This window comes from Triplophysa rosa, linkage group LG13 (assembly GCF_024868665.1).
Source record: "Triplophysa rosa linkage group LG13, Trosa_1v2, whole genome shotgun sequence".
NCBI classification, from domain to species: domain Eukaryota; kingdom Metazoa; phylum Chordata; class Actinopteri; order Cypriniformes; family Nemacheilidae; genus Triplophysa; species Triplophysa rosa.
Window position 1 is genome coordinate 19358486 of NC_079902.1, and position 20357 is coordinate 19378842.

General features: G+C 39.6%; 1 protein-coding gene across 4 annotated transcripts; it reads left to right on the forward strand.

Moving 5' to 3' along the window:
- Positions 1 to 1685: 1685 nt before the first annotated feature.
- On the forward strand, positions 1686 to 20130 carry LOC130563390 (synaptopodin 2-like protein). 4 transcript variants are annotated; one of them, XM_057348857.1, is made up of 4 exons: positions 1686 to 1707; positions 6604 to 7772; positions 12934 to 14879; positions 16912 to 20130. In XM_057348857.1, exons 2-4 carry the CDS (start codon positions 7580 to 7582, stop codon positions 17614 to 17616), a joined length of 2844 nt encoding a protein of 947 aa, XP_057204840.1. In that variant the 5' UTR covers positions 1686 to 1707; positions 6604 to 7579; the 3' UTR covers positions 17617 to 20130. The 4 variants fall into 4 exon arrangements, with proteins under 4 accessions (XP_057204840.1, XP_057204837.1, XP_057204838.1 ...); XM_057348854.1 differs by lacking the exon at positions 1686 to 1707 and adding an exon at positions 2404 to 2515; XM_057348855.1 differs by lacking the exon at positions 1686 to 1707 and adding an exon at positions 2551 to 2738.
- The last annotated feature ends 227 nt before the right edge of the window (positions 20131 to 20357 follow it).

The window sequence follows — 20357 nt, forward strand, 5'->3', positions numbered from 1 at the left end:
GGCATGCTTTCTGAATACACACTTTACTCCAGACCACAGCCCAGCAGGCCCTGCAGTGTCTGTGGCGCTGGGTGCATTCTGGGATATATCAACGCAAATCATTCTGTACTTGTGAGAAAAGAGATCCTGGAACACAGCTGTAGTTTGACATTTCCAGACACAAAATTACCTTTATTTGAGGAAAAAAAAATACATTTGATAAAACACTTTAAAAACACAAAAATAGCTATTAAGATCATTGTCAAAAGTACATTTCTTTAGGGGGTCTGGATAACATTGTTGTCATTAACCATTTTGAAGTCTGGGACACCCACAGGGCTCTTGAAGTTGCCGGTGTAGTGTAATCAAAGATATAGACTGATTCAGTTTCATGTCTCAAAAGGGTGCTGGTGGTCTCCAGAGAGGTTCATTTGCAGGCTACGTATGATTTCAATCAGACAAACACTTTCTCAGTAACATACTCAGAGGAGAGAATGTAAAACAGAACACTTAGGAAATTCCACATGCTCTTCAGAAGAAAAGCCCAGATTTGATGGAATGTGTTGTAACATTTCCTTCACTGGTTCCTTCACCCTCACATGGACACAGATGCTACAGTGGGACAAGCACACATACTTATAGACGTACACAGACACAGCTGCCCTTTGGAACAGTCACGCTAGTCTACTAAAAGAAGAAAAGCTATGTCAGGCTGGCCAGCTGTAGAGAGGGCGTCAAGAAAAAACAAATATGTTTGCAGAGGTGGGGGGATAGAAAGAAGTACAAGCAAAAATGAAAAATGTCCTGTGGTTCACACTGAAGAATTGACATGTATATGCTTTGTGCCGTATCTCTATGGCTTAGCATGCAAAGAAACATCATCATGTAGGTATATTCTGGTATTGTATTTTAATTGAAACTAGAATTGTCAAATATTTCCAAGAAATGTTGTTTTGCATTTGATTATTTGATACATTTTCATAATGATTTAGGTACATCTCCACAATTGTTAACAAAGAAAAATAAGCCAAACCAATTCTTGACAAGCATTACATTTTCACCATTTCTTTTGCCAATTAATAATTTGACCATGTTACAAGTGACACTTAATACACATTTTTGTACTCCACGTCGTAAACCATTAAAACTGTTTGAGAATTATTGTCATTTTAATACAAAAAACAGGTCTCCGTTCACTTTAACGTGTTTATACCGCAGCCTCGCCCAGTCCAATATGGCGGCGACGTTGACGCATCGTAGAAACGGGCTGACGCGATCATATGCGGAGTCTTTTTACGTCAGTTGCGTTGCGCGGCATCGAATTTCTTTCTTCCGCGGCGTTAATAACGTGCTGTAAAACCAAGCACAAGTTGTTGCGTCTGCTTTTAAACAAGCACAGCTTTGCCAATACCAAGTTTTAAACGCTCGGTACGCAGCGTGTTGCGCGTGCGTCGTGCGATAGCGCGCCAACAAGGAGAGGGCGCCCACACACTGTTTTGATTTGTGTCTCGTCGCCTCCTTTTCTCTTTGTGCTGTGAGACAAACAAATTGCTTTTTGATGGAGTCTTGTTGCGTCGCGTCTCATTTAAACCAGAAGTTTACCAGTTTTAGCTTTGGAGCCCATCTAAAAGTTTTATTAAACCCTTCTGAAATAACTTCTCGCCCTGTTCCTATAGACCTGACCCAGAGTGGTCTGAATGGAGCTGGAGGCCTCCTAATATCACACAGGTATGACATTTCAAACGGGAGCAAATATTTGATGGCTCTTCAGAGAAACTCATTTTTTCAACGGCGAGAAGTTCAGAGGTAGTTTACACAATTGCATACAACGCTGAGATGTCATAAAGATCATTTTCTTTACAATAACGTAATAATGTTCAGAAATCTTTCCGTCTTTCATGTCTGCTATAGATACCTTGTTTTCCATCTTAAGTTTCTGTCCTCATGCAGCCATCACTATCAGCACATCAGTGGGGTTTGTATCCCATCCCAGCGAGAGTTTCAATGTCTCGCTTTGCCTTAACATGCATTACTGCCCAAGAATCATTGCAAGGGCTCTCCATGTCTGCAAAAGCCATCTGCACGGCGCTTTTGTGTTACGCTTTATTCTCCAATTGCACCTCTCTAGAGTAAAATACACTTTATATGATTCATATCAATCTGCGCTCAAAGTGTATGGATATGTTGCATATGGCTATTCCCTGTTTAACAATGTTGTTCATAAAAATGTAAGCAGAAAAGTTCAGAGCTGAGTGCAAACAGCTCCTAAACGCTCGTGCTTTAAATATGAAAATATATAATGGTATAATGTGTTCAGTATGCACTTTTGAAGGAAACCATATGAAGTAGGCAGACAAAGAACTCTCTGTGCTCCAACTCTTTCTCGTCCACACCCCCTTTTCCCTTCTTTCTGTCTGAGAGAGAGAGAGAGTGAAGCTTTGTGTGAGATACGAGAGGGCGGTGAACATAAGGAAGGACCTGAAAAGGGGCAGTGCAAACTAGCCATCACATACACACGAAACACTTGGGAGTACAGGTGAGTCTGCTATCTCTTCCACAGCTTCAACTGCATTTCTCATTAGTTTGCCGACTATATGAAAGACAAACTTGCAACTAGACTTGACACAGGAGAACTTTATCACCTGTTGAATGTAAACTACATCCTTGAAGGACCTTCTCAACTGCTTGAGGTAGCCAGCTGTGCTGGCAATATATGACTGCACTTAAGAACGTATCTGAAGTATGTATTTCGCATATATGTAAGTATTTGTCTTGAATCAGTTAAGGATGTAACTTCTTCTCTTCCCTGTGGAGCATAACCTCGCCGGCGGTGGGCTTCATCTGTTCGTGTATACTCAGTGCTGTTCTTTGTCCTGCCTGCGTGTGGTTGTTATGATGATACATTTGAGCAGCGTCCTGTAACAGTAGGACAAATATCCGGTGTTGAGTTTCTTAGCGACGGTAATGACTTATACATTAGGTCGAGGCTGTGCATCTGTCACTGACCTGCTGTATCTGATCCGAACTTTCATGTGTGTCATAATTTGCTAGACGTAGTCAGTTTGTACATTTCATTGGTCGAGTTTTAGTTTCTTTATGAAGTCAATGGATGGGTTAGTTAGTGCTGTATTTGTATTCATTGGTGTCTGCTTTTTCTCCTTTTATGGTGTTTTTGTTGATCTTGTTGAAGGGTTGCATGTCATTAAAATCTAATTAAAAGCTATTAAACTGTCTTATCACAGTAAGTTCATCACAAAGCACCTTGGATTTGTTTTCTTTCCTGTGCTTGATCTTTATCTGCAGATGCTCATCTTTGCTCTTGGACGAATCCAGTGAGAAGCCCTGCATCTAATGCGATCCTGACGACAAGACGCTTTTCTTTGTCATTTATACCTGGGGCCGCTATGTACTTTGTATGAATCAGGAACCACGTTCCATTGAAGTTTATAACCGATGGTGTTTTTGCTGTCTGTCATTAAGCTGCGCAAGCCAAGGCATGCTGGCTATCAGAATCTTGCTGTGATTTGCTCTACAAGAATGCCAAATGTTAAGTGCAACCCCCAAATTATTTTTCAGACCACTTACAGGTGCTTGAATAGGCCTTTGTGCAAGAGAAGCCGAGTTGAAGAGCAGGTCTCTGCATTGTGCTGTGGCGTACGGTTGAAGGATCCGGCCCTGGAGGGCTGTAATGGATCTGGGAGATTAGAGAGACCTGTCGGGCCCCTGAAGTTGATCAAAACGCTGTGTCAGACATTCTTGTGTACACCATCACTATAATATGCACTGTAATGGACCTACTGTTGCTAGAAATGCACACAAATACTTTTCCCCCACTACCTGTCTCCTGTGCCTCAGGACTTGTGGAAGCTGACTGTTGACAATGCGGGTGATCGAATTGGTGTATGCGCACAGGAATGGCCTCATTGCATTGGAATGACGGTTATACGGATGAAAAACCATTAGAGCATAACTGAGAAATGTGTGAGATCACTGCAGGTCAGAGTTAGTGTAGTTTCGTTTTTTAGTTTATTGTAGTTGCATTCATATTTGTAATTAGCTTTTATATAATATTTTTAGTTTTTATGTTCAATTTAATTTTTAGCACTTTTGTTTGGTCATATTTTATATTTACTTCACTTTTGGTTTTATTATTTAATTTTAATTTATTTTTGGTTAAATTGTTTTTGGAATTTTTTTTAATTAAAAAAAATCGTAGTGCCTCAAATTAAACTTAATTCAGTTCATTACTGAGGCAGCATTTCTAATTGTTGTTTAGTTTTTCAAATAATATTTAGGCAGATGTTTATTGGATTTCAACTAACCAAACTGTTGTAATAGTTTTAGGGTAGCAGGTAGGCTGGTTTGTAATTGGTGGAATATAAGGAAACAAAACAGAAAATACTAACACACACACGTGTGCATGTGTTTGTGTGTGATGTAAAATCAGATAAGATAGACTGACGCTTTAAGATGCATCAATATTTATCATCAGAGTGTTTTTTTGCAGTAAAGATTTGGCTTACATTTTGGATAATTATCTTTGCAATTTGCAAATGTCTCTAAAATGCCATCCGAGGTCACATTACGCATTGCTAAATTTTTAAGAAAATTAAAATGTGGTGGCTGGTTTTCCAAAAGCGAGCACCAAGGCCAGGGTGTACTGGGTGGATTTTAGGGTGTTGCTAGGGTGTTTTTGGAGTTTGTCTCTTGAAATTCAAATTTTTAATGTGTGTTGAGTTAACATTAGTCTATGGCTGTGTTTTTCCATTTGTTTTACCATCCACCAGGTGAAAATGTACTGTCTCAACTCTTAAATAAATAGCTACATATCACTTACACAAGCCACATGAATTGAGCCATCATCCACGGTTATAGCACAGATGGTGTGGCCCATGCTATTGTAGAACTCGGCACATTCTCGTTCATTGTGGACATACAAATAATTCGCTGGAAACTTGTTGCATCATGCCCGGTTAGTGTTCGGGTTTGTTCAGAGCACTTTTAATGGTGATCCTTTGACAGCAGCATCTCTAACAAAGCGTCTGTTCTTCACTTTTGGTCCAAGCAGAGGAAGGGGCAGAGATTGTGGGAGGCTTTTGTATTTGTTTTGTTGTCTGTATTGTAAGGATGGCAGAGAGGGCGTGATCGGTGGATATTTTCTTTGCGGCCTGAGTAAACTGTTGGAGTGGGTGTGATATAAACTCCCAAACATAAACGCACAGGGGTCAAGCTAATCGCAAGAAGAGTGAGAGCACCCATTTGTCATGTGTTTTATTGGTTTTAGCGGCAGTTGATGAGAGTTGATGAAGATTAATGGGGTTTTATTACCTCATGTGACCCTTAGCTATGTTGTAGCCTACAGGATGTGATGGGACCAGTGTTGGGTGTAAATTGAGAGCAGGCTACTTGTACCAAATTGTCTTAAGTTTGAGCATGAAACATTTTTAATTGGAGGTCATTTGAGAGCCCTTCCCATTAAAGAATGGGAAAACAAATTCCTTAATACATTTATAAATGGCTTCATGAAACTAGATAATCTATGGTGACCACATCTTTGAAACATAACATTTGTAAGCCTGGCATGTTTGTCATTAATTTAAAGGGTTAAATGGATTGTGCAGACAAAAAGTGTGATGATTTTGAGGGCAAATCTGGTGTAATAGATTCAAGCATGTTAAAATATGTTGAACTAGCCAAATTAAAAAAAAAAAAACGAGGTTATGTATTATTAGAATTTTATGGATGATAGTTTCTGCAGAACTCTGTCATGGTTTCTGCTGAGGTCTATGTCGAAAAAGGCAGGGTAGTATGGAGGACCAGGAGTGCCACTTAAAAATAACATGAGGAATCAGTTTAATAATTAAAACTTAAAAATGTCTATACATTAATCTCTTTTAAAATTGAGAAATTAATATACATATTTTTTAATATGGTTTACTGTTTTATTAACTACATTTTAAAACACAAATTAAATAAACCATTTTAAATATGTCTATTAATTTTTCCATTGAAAAGTGATTTATTTACTTGCATTTTTATGTTTGAATTATTACATTTATAAATTGATTCTTCGTTTTTATTTTTAAGCTGCACTCCTGGTACTACATAGGGAAGAAGGGCATTGACTAACACAAAACAATAAAAAAATGTTTATTACGATGTAGTGCAGGTAATAATAATGTGACTAGTGGTGTACAGTGACAAGCGGTTGTAAACCATTAGTGTAAAGCTTTAAAAAGTTTTGACCTTCCTTCCTTTAAATTGGGTTTTATTGAATGAAATCTCATAATTGGCCAACACCTGTTCCTTTAAATATCCTGTCTCCTTGATAATGCTTGAAGAAAAAATGAGATATGCATTGTTTCCACATGTAGGAAATGTAGTTCATTCCTCCCACTGATTTTGACAATGGGTGGGGAGTCATTTTCACAAATGCTATCAAGTGCAGAAGGCCAAAGGAAGTACCCCTCCTTTATGTAATAATAAAAACATTTCTTTCCATTATGTTTCCCAACGTTAGTCTAGTTCAGATCGCCATGGTATTATGACATGTTTAATGTTTTGTAGAATATTATTTATTTTTATAAATGCATTAATTGAATTGTTTCCACCTTTATGTTTCAGGAAGTAGCAGTTCAGAGGAACATCATTCCAAACAACAAAGACAGCGCTTCATTTCAACAGCACAAATACACAGAGGTTAAGACATTAAACCATGTCTGGATACACCATTGCCTGTGGAATCTCATTGGACGTAATCTGAAATGAGTAAATAAACTAAACGTCAGCTTTGATGGTGAGTTAGAGATCATATGGCCCATTTAAGCCACCCAGAGAGACCCAATCAGTAATGCAGGGATATAGAAAGAAAACTACAGAAGCCATCTGTTTGTAATATAAACTGAAAATTTAACTTTGTGAACGATTACAATAGCTGAACATTTGGATGACTTTTAAGCTGAATGTATCTGTCATTTGCTAATGAAACAAAAGGAAAGCACCAATCATAGCCCTTCATCATTAAGAGCAAGGGGTACGCGTGCCTTCCGAGAAACCGTCTTGGAGAAATCCTGGTAAACTCTGGTAAAAAGACTGGAACTTATAAAAAAACGAAGAAAAATATCTGGATCGGTGGATATAAACAGACACAGACAAATCAAACAGTGGAGAGTCTTGAGCCCTCACCGGATTTGCAATAGAGCATATCCAAGTTGTGAAATTCTCTTGGAAGTTTTCCATGGGAACTGCTCCAAAGTGCATTGAGAAGTGCCTCCTGGGAGGTCTTGTTAGAGTTTGAGTCATATTGTGTGGATTGAATGTACAAGTGCATTTTTCAGCTCATCTCTGGTGGGTAATGGGTCTGCTCGGAGGATTACCGTGAAGACAAACACCTATCAAAATGTAGAGCTTTCACTTTGATCCTTGCTTCTTCATAAATCGAAAGGGATAAAACAAGCCGAAACCGCCTCTAACAAGCCAAACTTACACCTCTGCTGAGTAACAAAAAGCTTGTCACACCCAGGCGAGCGTGCACGCTAAGAGGGAGATCAGTGAAGAGAGAGTTTGTTAAGGAGCGACACAACCAGGCACAGAAGCAGAGATGGATTATAAACATGAACCGGTGAGGAGAGGGGACAGCTGGGGTGGGCCGACTGCCACATCATCCACCCCTGACAGGGCTGTAGGAGAGAAGTCCCTGGAGAGAACCTGGATCTTGGAGAAAGATGACCACTGTGGGGTCAAAGGAAAACCAGACTTGACGACGTGCATCAGCCAGGTGGAACGGAAAACAAGTAAATATTTACTTCTTGTTTGCAACTTTGAGTCAAGAGAGCAGGTTATATTACACTGCAGTCAAGTAACACAAAAAGCCTAAACCCATGTAATGATACAGCTCGCTTTTAAACCTATTAAGTTGTTTTAAATGACCATGAGAAAGGAAAATCACAAATGGTCTTGTTCAGGTCTTATTTCTCCTAGATGGCAAAAGATTTAATGAAGGTTGAATGAAGATTTTTGCTTTCAGATGTTTTGATAAGAAAAAGACACCAGTAATCTCACATGTGTCTGGTCGAGTTTCAGTATACTGTAGATCTCAACAATGACTCAAACTTGACTCAGATTTGCCCATATTCATGAGTCAGAGTTCTCAATATGAAACAAAGCATTACTCATTAAAGCATCTAAACTATAATCTGCATGTTACTTTTAATGTAATACTTCGACTAAACAATTGAAAGGGACAATTTATCATTTACTCATCCTCATGTCATTTCAGACCTGTATGACTTTTTTCTGCAGAACACTAAAGATATTTTGAAGAACGCTGGTAACCAAACAACATTGAACCCCATTGACTTCCATTGTGTGGATTCAAAACCACCGAGACATTTCTCAAAATATCATATTTTGTGTTCTACGGAAGAAAGACTGAAAACATGAGGGTGAATTAATGATGACAGATTTTTTTTAGGTAAACTATGCCTCTAATTTGTCAATTTTTACTTCTTCTAAAGAACGTTAGAGACTAAAGTTTATACTTAAAATGATCATTTAAAAAATCTTAAGTCTCCCAAGCTACACTGTAAAACATCTAATAAAAAACACACACAAAAATGTATTCACATCTAATTTCTTTATTTGGCTCAGTTTAAATTTTGTACATTTTACAAACGTCTGTTGAAAATATGGATGTAACAAGTGATTATCAAACCTCATGTGAGTCAACTGAAAAATGTAGATGTTACCAGTCGCTAGAAAATGTTAAGTTGGTCTCTGAATTTTTTGTATAAGAGCCACCTCTGAGTGGCTACCTGTCATTATAATTAAGCAATTACAACTGCCATGAGATGATGCATTGGAGATGTGACAGGCCACTGTTCCCAAACCGAAACCGAGTTTAACAAACCCTCCGTGACACATTTGTTTCCTCACAGCAAAGACACATGAGCTGTACAGTAACGTCAGTGCATACCCAGTGACCATAATGTTTAAGCTTTAGGGAAAAGTTATCTGGAAGGAATGTGTAGTTTGCAGATGACCAAGCACCACTGCAAGAATGCGGCATTTCACAGCTCTACCGATGAGAGTGAATAAAAAAATTCAAGATGCTGCTGTGATGTCGGTATGCTTTAAAGTGAGTGTATCACTATTTGAGCTGAATGAGCTAAGCCAAATCTTCCATCTTATGTCGGTTTCATGCTGTTTTTTCCTTTACTTGTCCTTTCTCTCACTCTCCTTGTAAGCAATGATGTAATTTTCACACAGCGTTGTAGTTTGTTGACATAAAATGTTGAATGCTTATATGTCTTTCCAGATGCTGACTGTCTAGTAGCACTCATCTGGAAAATGAAATACACCCTCTATTTCATGCTCATAATTCATTTGCTTCAGGATTGATATAGAGATGAGATCTGCAGTAATGTAGAAGCTGAAATGAGAGGCATGTCTAATCTGTTAAATGCTTTTCTGTGAGTGTTGGCCTCTAGAGGTGTGAGTCTCCCAGAACAGGTTTTGATACCACAGTAAGGTGTAAGTGCATATTCATGGTTTTAGTTTATACAGCATCATACTTTCACACACGTTGTCCAGAGGAAGAGTGACATTTTATCCCACCCCCCTAACAAACCATAACATCCGACAGGGGAATCTGACCTTTGATATACAACCCCTTGGGCTACCAAATCCTCAAGCTTTGAGGGAATTTCCATCATCTTTCAACACTGAGGGGCTATACACATCTTAGGCAGCTCACTGCCAATGGATTTGGGTAACAGTTTTTTTCTCCCTCACATTTCTGCTGCTTTGGGAAGAGCTTTTTTGTCTTTCCTTGCTGGTTAGTAATGAGTTAAGAGATGAGTCAGATACTGGGTCAGCTAAGAAAGCAAATCTTTGCGGTTTAAACTGAACTCCGCCCTTGAAGTTTAGGTGCCCATTTACCCAGCCCAGCATTTGTAAAAATCACTAAAACTAAAGATCTGATTCTGCATAACAGAGGAAAAAACATTGGAATAGAATGTGTGAACTTTTCTATATTTTGTATATTTAAATATTTAGCTGGCTTAGGGCGTGGCAACATTTAATTTAGTATCTGCCGTTCGAATATCTTTTCTGACCCTTTAATGTATTGCAGTGCGGTTACTTGACGTTTGACGTAAGTTAAACCCCTCAAGTTCTCCGTGTGACAACTAGCCCCGGTGCTCACTAATGTGTAGCTCTGCAGAATGTGACGCGTATACAAACCAAAAACAGAGGCGGCAAAAACATTCAGAAACGTCACACAGCATAGCCACAGTTTTTTGCCCATCCTTAAAAAAGCAAAAGGGAAGCTAAGCCTTGCTCAGTGCCCCAGCCTGCTGCCTGCCTCGTGCCTGGTGCGCATTTGGAGCGGCGGAGCGCATCTTACACGAAATCCGATCTGAACTCGCTGTGGAAGGGGAGTGGAAGACAGATGAAGTTAAATTAGAAAAGCTTGTGAAGCAGCAACTAAACAGACTGTACTGAGAGTTTATTAAGGTAAGAGAAGGGAAATTTATAGGCTACGCGAAGTTTAATTTGAACTGGCATGGCTCTTTAAGTTGATATTTGTCGCGAATGTGATCCAATTTGAACGTAGGTTTATGAAACGCACTTTCAAGTCTTGAAACGTGATGACACATCATATTAATCACATATTAATACGGTGTCATATGCTTGCCGCTTATTCTGCTTGGTTAGATGGCATGAGAGCAATATTTTGCAATACATACAGGTCGGTCATTAGACAAAACTAATTTATTGCTGCTTTGGTGTGAAAGTGTTTTCTGAAAAGTATAAAGATTTTATTTGAGTTTTTATTTGTTCACAGTTCTTATGAATTTAGATTGTAAAAGTCTGGGACTACTAATATCTGGCATATTAAAATGTAAATGTTATTTTGCTTGAATTTATTTTAAGTAGAATGCGAGTCATGTATAATTTAACAATATCCTGTGAGACGTGTGACATGAGATTTTTTTTTGTTAAAAGTGAAGTAAAAGTAAGTATTTGTTGGAAGCTGTGCATCAGGTAAGCATTTGTCCAGGTTAGAGAACTTGTGGAAGTTGAGGTAAACGAAAATTGCTGTTGAAGAGAAAAGTTGCATTTATGCATGATTATGGGATTTTGCTCCAGGTTTTAAACAACCAAATCGGATCTTTTTAAATCTGTAGAGTCTGTAAAGAAGGAAAATGGAAAGCTTTTAACCACAGCGCTGGAGGTTGTGTTGCATGGCCAGACTAAATGAATAGGTATTTTTTGTGCTGGTGGAATGAATCGCAGATGCACATCACTCGGGCTCTGTAATAGTTTTATGCCATGTGATGCGAAAGCTCCTTTGAGTCTGGCAAACTTGCACATAAAACAAACTGAGAAGGTTTTACTACCTGACACAACTCAAATTAGGCTCTGGCAAAACAAAGACCTACCTGCTAAGCAAAAACACGCAAAATGATTTTCCTTCCAAGTCTGAGGTTTAAGATAAAAGCTAAGAACTACCTTCGGGAAGTCTACAGTCATTATTTGTTAAAAGGTCTATTAGGAAAACAGATAGTGTTTATGTTCCACACTTATTAGGTGAGTTAAGCTGACAACTAAGATGTGATTGTGTTCTTTATAATGTTATGTTGTGGAATGAGATATTAAGTGTTTATGTTTTGAATTTCTTGTCTTTTCCTGTTGTGTCTCGAAAAGCAGAATCTCCAAAGAAATGTGACGCTGAAGCATATAGCAGTAACAAATGCTTAAGGCCAGAGTTCAAGCATTTAAATGTAGACTTTGTCTTGTAAGTGATGATCGAAAGGGACCCTGACAGGATGTCAGCATATAGACCTATAGCTCCAAGTGGTTTGGAGAGTCCTCATGGCACGCTGCACTCTCAAGCGGGGAATTTTCTCGGCAGTTGAGGAATGCTAAGGGAGGGACTAGAGCCCATGGTGAAGGAAATACTTTCTGCAGCTTGGAATGGGTCTTTGAGGCCAGTCAATAAACCTGTGCCATTTTCAACAAATACATGCCTGTTTTAACATCCCTCTTTGCCAAATTATTGGCAGAACTGCAAATCTCAACATTTTTGTATGTTCAGGATGTCCTCAGACAATAAATATCTGAAAAGTTTATGCGGCCCTCAAAAGGTTTGCCTTTAGGCAGCATGAATCAAAATTAATGTTAAAAAGTTTTTTTTCTTTGCGATTGAAATTAAAGTAATTTCTTTTATGAATGTGTCTGCAGAAATTACATTAATTTTATGATTCACCTTTATTAGCAGGATGACTTGAAGTATTAAAACCCATATAATTCGCTTGACTTTTAAGATAATTATACTCTCATGTCAATACAGGACTAACTTTAATTGAAACTTAAATAGCTTTGAAATAACTGTGGCCTTAATGATGAGATCATGGAATAGCATTCAAGAAAGGCTTGTATTTGCCAAAACCTGTCCAGTGTCGGTCTCCAATAAAGCAGGTCTGTAATATTAAATGTGACTTTTTGTTTGTTAGTCTGGAAAACCCATATGCACTTAAAAGTGCCTTTTAAAAGTTCATCCCTCATACGACTTGAAAATTACTCGACCTTAAGTTGAGAAGTTTGGAAGAATGTCAGCAACTGAGATTTCTGGGGCACCATTGACTACCATAGAAGAACAAATTTAAATGGTAGTCAAAGGTGCCCCAGAACTGTTTGTTTTTCTACATTCTTCAAAATATCTTTTGTGTTCAACACAAAAAAAATGATACAAATGGTAGTCAATTGTGCCCCAGAAATCTGGAAAAAGAAATGTATACAGGTTTGGAACAACTTACAGTAAGGTTGAGTAATTCATAACAGAATTTTCATTTTTGGGTGGACTATCCCTTTAAAACGGGCAGGCTGTGAATATTTCTGTATACTGTTTTCATTTTGTTAACTGCTTTCTGTTTCATTCTCTTATTTCAGACCTCAGCAGAAGTGCCAGTTTGTCAGAGAAAGAGCTGAAGGAGGCGCGAACCAAAAGTCAGATCATCGCTGCTCAGCTCCAGGCCAACTCCAACTCCAAAGGTGTCCAGCTCTTCAATCGCCGTAGACAGAGAGTAAACGCTTTCACGCTTGTGAGTGTCGGAGGAGGCGGAGCAGAAGAGTCCAAGAATGTAATTGACTCACCTTCTAAAGGTCCATGGGACAAACCACACACAGCTAAGGACCACAAGGAGTTAAATCACAGAAATCTCACGTGGTCAGCCGGAAAAATCTACGGTGGTGGGTGCAACATGGAGGATGTAAGCGAGGTTGTGCGTGAGGATGTAGTCGAGGAGCGTGAAAGACACTTTCTCCCTGTCAATGAGAAAGATGAGGAGCTTTCAGAAGGTCTTACAGAAGCAGTAAAGGATGAAATTACTTCTGGAAGTGACAGTAATACGGTAGTTTTGGACAGCGTTGCTCAGGAGGAACCTCAGGAAAATGGAGGACACGCTCACTCTGTAGATACCAATAAAGACTTGAACGGATACAGTACGCAGTGCAATGGAAAAATAACCAAGGCGGTGACAACAAAAACCTCCATTATCAACCGAACGGCTCGGCCATTTTTCTCCCCAACAACAGTAGGCTCTTCAGAAGTTGTAAGTCCAGTGATGGACATCCCACCAGCTCCATCCTACGACTCCCCACCGTTACCCCCCTTCCAAGAGCCCCCTACCACATACTTTCAACCACAATCTTTCACAGCACACACACGACCTGTCTTCTCTCAACCACCCCCTCCGCCTTCATATCCAACTCCTCCACTCCCATCCTACTCCATCCCACCTCCACCTGACACAGCCATCGCTCCCTCACCCCAGCCTTCCTCGTGCTATATTTGCCCATCTGCCCCCAGACCCACATTTGTTCCTGAGCTCTTGACCAAGAAGAGGTCTGTGACGCCCATCAAAACCGGCATCCTCGATGAGGGCATGGCTCGCCGAGCAACCCGCAAGTCCATGTTCACATTTCAAGAGAAGCCAAAAGTAGCTCCAAACCCTGAACTCCTCTCCTTGGTGCAAGGAGCCGATGAGAAGAAGAAACAGAAAGCCCAGCCAGATCCATCACAAGAGGAGGAGCTGCTGGCTCTCGGCGCCGAAGCCTCAAACTTTCTAGCCAAGGAGGAGGTTGTTCACAAGGACGCGTTGGTGCCAGAGTGGGCCTCGTGTTTGAAGAGCTCCAGGACGCATGCCAGGACAGAGCACAAGCCTGAGCAGGCCCTCACCAACGCTTCAGGGAAAGGAGCTGAACTGTTTGCCAAACGCCAGTCTAGGATGGAAAGGTACGTCCATGATAGCAAGGAGCAGAGGAGGTCTCCCTCTCCGACCATGTCTTTACCGCCATCCTGGGTGTATCCATCTAACATGCCTGGTCGTGTCAAAGCCATCGTTAACTCTTCAAACGTCAGTGCACAGATTTCGATGACGCTGAAAGCTCACCACGGCACACAAAAAAAGACTCCGGTCAAAACGCCAGAACCTTCTCCGGCTCCAGAGGTGCCTTTGGAGAACGGCTGCACTAAAATCGAGATGGAGCTGTCGAAACATCAGCCATACCAGCTCAACTCATCTCTCTTCATCTTCAACCCAACTAAAGATCCATATAGCACTCTTCCCAGAGCAGCCCCGCCTCCTAAGCCCGTCATGACAGGCTACACTTTCTCCAGGCAAACCTCGCTTCCCACAAGTCAATTGCCATCACCATACAGCCCTTCTGCTGCCTACAGGTCCACCCATTGCTTTTCTCCTCCCATGATGCCTTGCAGTCCCTGCATCAGTTCTCCAGTGTCTCCTTTAGCTCCAGAAAGAGTGGCATCGCCCCGCTCTGGCGTCCAGGTGCCCAGACCCACGTTCTCAGCCAAAAAAGCTGGTATCACCCCACAGGTGTGGAAACCATCTTCATTCTTTTAATATTTTACTTATTTGCACTTTCTCTATTTTTTAAGTAAGTGGTCACCAACCCTGCTCCTGGAGATCGACCGTCTTGAAGATTTCAGCTCTAACCCCAATCAAACACACCTAAATTATCTAATCAAGGTGTTCAGGTTTGCTTGATAATTACAGACAGGTGTGCTGAAGCAGGGTTGGAGCTGCAGTCTGCAGGACGGTCGATCTCCAGGAACAGGGTTGGTGACCACTGCTTTAAGTACTCTTAACACTAAAGTGTTATGGAAAAGTCCAAATGATCGCTTGCTTAGTATTGAGAGAGCATTAGACAATTTTTTACAGGTGGTGCATCTCTCACTTGAAAAATCCATGCATAATGCAAAAAATGAAACCCCAATGGGTTTTGATCACTGTATAAGACTTTTTAGAGAATTTATTGTGAAAAACGTGGAAAAGAATATTTTAGTTTTTAGTTTCAAAATGCTGTTATTTTAGAGATACATCGGCTTAAGAGAAAAAAGAGTTTAAGAGTTAAAAATCGTTTACATTGTTTCCTCTCAAGTAAATTGATTTTGCTTTAAAATTGTTAGATATATTTGATGAACAAAAAAAAACCTCATTAAGAACATTTTAGCACCGCACACTTGCCTTCATCCAATCCGTTTTGTGTTTATTTACTGGTTTGGTTTTGCGTTTTAAATGGAGGCTGTAAATGTCAAGCCCTATGTATTTAGCATTGTTATTCATGAACCGGCCACTAGAGGGCCATGTAATTGAACCTTATTTAGTTTTTATCAAGACATTGTAATTTAGTGCAGCTGTGTGTTTTAAAAGTAGAGTTTATTCAGTTTTGCGCTCATGCCATATGTATTTTAGGTTCAAAACTAGTGTGTCTTTTTCCAGTGTTTGCTTCCAAGTTTTAAGGCGGCAGTCTGGTTACGGTTTCATGAAGCACTTTAACAGATGGCGTCTTGCCTTTTATGATCTACAAAATATAATTTAGTGGGAAGACATGTGAGTTTCTATACTTTCACGTGACACCTGTGCTGTTTTTCCTTTTAATCAACGCTGTATGCTTTTGTTTAATAAGTATGTTCACTGCAGGTATACTTAGATTTTATCTTTACATGTGATATCTGATAGGGATTTCTATGCTGGTTGTTTTCAAACAGTGCAGTTTTTTGCACAGATATTTTATCTTAGTTTTTTCTCTCGGCTTACTAATTAAAACCAAGAAATTCTGTTCATCTGATTTGTCTCTGTTTTCATACTGTGTTATCATCTGCTATGTACTAATCTGATATGTTCTGTGTTTGTTGTATTTCTCTTCATCATCTTAAAATCTTCTTTTACAGTAGTATCTGTACTGTTTAATGCAGAAAAAAACAGTATGCTTTCCCACAGATAGAGGTTTTTCTCCATCCACTGGCAATAGCAAAACAAAGCCGGGTGTATCACTAGGGGCCGCCCGCTGAGTGGTGCCCCGGCCCAAAATGAAATGAGAAACTTTTATCTAACGCTGACTGAATATGAATGTGCCCCGCGCATTCCTCGCCTGCCCCTGAAACGTACATCTGAGCCAAAACATCAGGCCCCTGCGGGCTTGAGCTTTAGACAAACGGCCCGACCTACGGCCTCCCTCATGCTTGGAAAAACACATTTGCTGGGGGTGAAAACCTACCCAACAGCCTCAGCGGCACAAATGCATATCTCAGTAAAGGTTAGTGGCCTTGGCAGCGTGTATGCTGGTAATCTGAAGATGGCATGGTGTCTTGGTGTGCTGTGAGACTTGCGTAGACGTCGGACAAGAATAAACGGCTCACTGTAATCATGAGGTGCATGAGAAGCCCAGATTCAATGGTGTGTTTAGAGATTTGCGAATCCAGCCAAAACCTGCATGATACATGGAAAAACCCGGAAAATCTATTTTTTTGTTGTTTTGTTTCTGATTTCGCAAATCAGATATCTTCTTTGTGGTAAAATATATAAGATATTGTGTGTAACATAATCGTTTTCAATATTCTTACAGATCAAGGAGGAAACCCCGATACCGATCACCAGCCCTGGTTCCACAACCCCGACTTCCTGGACACCCAACCTCACACGACGCTTTACCAGTCCAGATGTGCTGTCCAGTGCAGTCTGGTCTCCCAGCAGCCCCGTGGTGACCTCCACATCCACTAACCCCATCTACAAGCCCACACCAACCTCCCATTCCCCCCGACCGATCCATAAGCTCGCCACAACTTCTCCATCTCCGGGAACCATCTTCAAACCACCTGCCACCTCTCCTCTATCTCCACCCTGGGAAAACAGGTGCCACTCCCCGGCCGTCATCCAGGACACCAAAGCCAACCACCGAATTTTGGCCAAAAACATCATCAATGCTGCCAAGAGAAAAAACAGTCCGTCTCCAGGTGCTCTGAGCGGACACAGCCTGCCCATCTCCCCGGTGAGCGCTGGCACCTCACCTAATGATCACAAACCTGTAAGCCCCTTTCAGCCACGGATGCTGGGCGCTCAGTCGCCCACCCTTACCAGCCCATCTCCCACCCATATGATCCACTCTCCGGTGCGCTTGTACAACACTCGCTCTCTAACTGATTCTGATGCCTCGGTCGAGTCAGAGGATTCGGGTCTGCGCTCGCCTGGGGTGCGCAGCTACAAAACCTGCCCCCGTGGATGGACGGCCAGTTTGCAGGTGAAGAGAGGGAGCGTGCCTGAGGATCTGTAGGAAGCACTTAGACGATTGTATTTCAGTCTGAAATTCATTAAGAACGGGATCTAAAGAAACTTTTGATTGTTGAATGTATAAGATTTGGGATTTGCTGCACATGGCTACATTGCATTTGTTATCATGTTTATGTGTGATTCATTTTTTACATGTTAAGGGATGAAAATACAGTTATCATTTATTCTTGTGGCTACATACTCGTATGGCTTTTGAGTGGGGCACTAAAGGAGATGCGAGGCAGATTTTTACTTTTGCATACTGTACAATCAAAGTGAATAGGAAGGGATGCTGGAATATCGGACATCGCATTCTTTCTGAAGCCATACTTTGTGTGAGAAACAGACTAAATATAAATGAAGAGTTTGGTTCCAAAATGAGATAACTCCGTTTTAATTTTTTTTCAAAAATCTTGTTTTTTATTGTGCATTTCAATTAATGTCAGTCAAACTGCAGTTGGTTTGTTTTGATTTAAGCCATAAAAACTCAAAAGATACAGCCAACTAACACAATAAAACAATAAAAATATGATTAAAAAAAATCTCATTTTGGAACCAAATTCTTCAAATATAAGTCTTTTTTTTTGCTAATAATAAGTATTATTTGCTGGAAATCTTTCTCTCTGTTGTAGCTTGTAAAAGAAATAAATCTCAAATTGTGGATCTCAGCCTTTTTTACTTTTAGGCCCTCATTGTCCAAAACAATATTTTAAGGTCCCACCACTTACAATTCTAGCCAATAAAATATTTCAGAGCATGTACTGTTTATTCTACAGAGATGTATATTAAATAAACAAACACAAGATCTTGGTTTTCAGTTTTTGTTTAGTTTATAATACTGTTTTGTCCTATTGTAAATATTTTTGGCAAATTTGAGCCCCCCCCCAGTTGAGAAACAGTGATCACATGATGTTTTTTGTCATTTTTAGCATCATACAGCATCCCACCCTATTTACTTACTGTATATTATATAGTAAAAAATCATTCTGCCTGACACCTCCTTTAGTGTATAATGCAACCTAGAAGGTCCAGAAATAGGTTTGGTTTGGAATAACATGAGGATGAGTAAATGATGACAGTATTTTAAAGCAAAATTTGGGCCTCTGTGCAGCTGTCTGTAATCTTATGCAGAAGGGATTGTGTGGATTCAAAAAATATACCCAAAAAACTGACACTTATTACCAAAGAAAAAATATAATATGCAAGGGTTTTCAAAGCAGTATTTGTTATTAATCTCATTTTTAATATACGTAATATAAAAAGGTTTATCCTTATGCTTTTTTTGTACAAAATTGCTTTGACAGTATTGCTTTGAGAGTATTGGAATGTTGTTGCACAGTGACAAAATTTGAAGGTCTGACTCAAGTGAAACTTGGAAGGAACAGATTACTTATTGCTGATAATAAGTCAATTTACACTAGATGTAAAGTAAATACTGCAAAGTTTTACAGTGTGAAAAGAGAGTGGCTGGAATTATCTACATTGCATGAACCATAAATGGAAGATGCTGGTGATTTGAAATCCAATGCCGCTTCCATTCTGGTTTTGTGCTGACTTGCAGGATGGTAATAAAATAGGTGGTCGTTTTTAACAAATGCCTCCGGTGATCTGCTGTGAAATAGGACAGAAGAGAACACAGCACATAGAGTTCGCAAAAAAATAAGGAATAACGGGAATTTCAGTAGTCAATAATGTGTCTTGCTTAGTTCATTATATTTCACTTCCAAATAAAAAGTTATTGGTTAGTTTTTCCAGGCGATACCTACAGTATATATTCTAAATTTCACAGCAGCTTTACACTATACAGTGTCACACAAAATGAACTTCAGTAGTTTGGGGTTTAGGCTGTTTTATTACTTTTTTGGTACAGTAAGGTGCAAGGAATTATGGTATATTTGCTTTTTTACACATTGCACACACAAACAAATATATTCTTGGGTGCATGTAAGGTTTGTCATATAAAGTTAAAAGTCACCCATGATGCTGTCTGTCTGTACACAGCATGCATTACGCCAGATTGGTATATTTTTCACAAAACACATTGTATTCTGTTTTAGTAAAAGGACATTCACAGTATAATATCGAACCATTGTATGCCATAGTTCTGAAATCTGTCTCTCTGCTAATATTGAGCACTCTAGCGAGGATTAAGTCTCATGTAGGCCAGTCTACTCATGTTATGTACTCGAGTATTGAATCACAGCACATGAGAAAGTGATTCTCTACATTGGTACATCAGCAGGTTCATGAGCATGTAAACATGGTTTGATTGACAGGGACATCAGCTGCAGAATGACTTGGCACCTTTGGCTAGAAAAATCTTCTCAGCATCAAGGATGTTTTACAGCCCCAGTGAGCTGGTGTAATCCTTCCTTTGCTCTTCTGGGAGATGTTATGCGTAATTGAACTGACATGTACGTTTTTGATGTCATGTTTAAGGAATCTGCTCCAACATTCTCTCTCGCTGTCTTTACAATTCTTTGTAAATAAAAGTAATACACACAAATAAATAATATCTCCTTGGATTAATATTTTTATTTATTGATGTCTTCTAATAGTTATTATTTCAGGTAATAGCTGTCAGTTAATGACTCATGTTAAAAACTATGTATATTACATGAGGTATTTTATAAAAAGGTGTTGGTCATCCTGGAAATGGTCGAGATTCACTGGGGGGACATTTAAAAAAAAAATATTTTTAATTATTCTTTTATACATTCAAAATAAATACAAATTTAAATACAT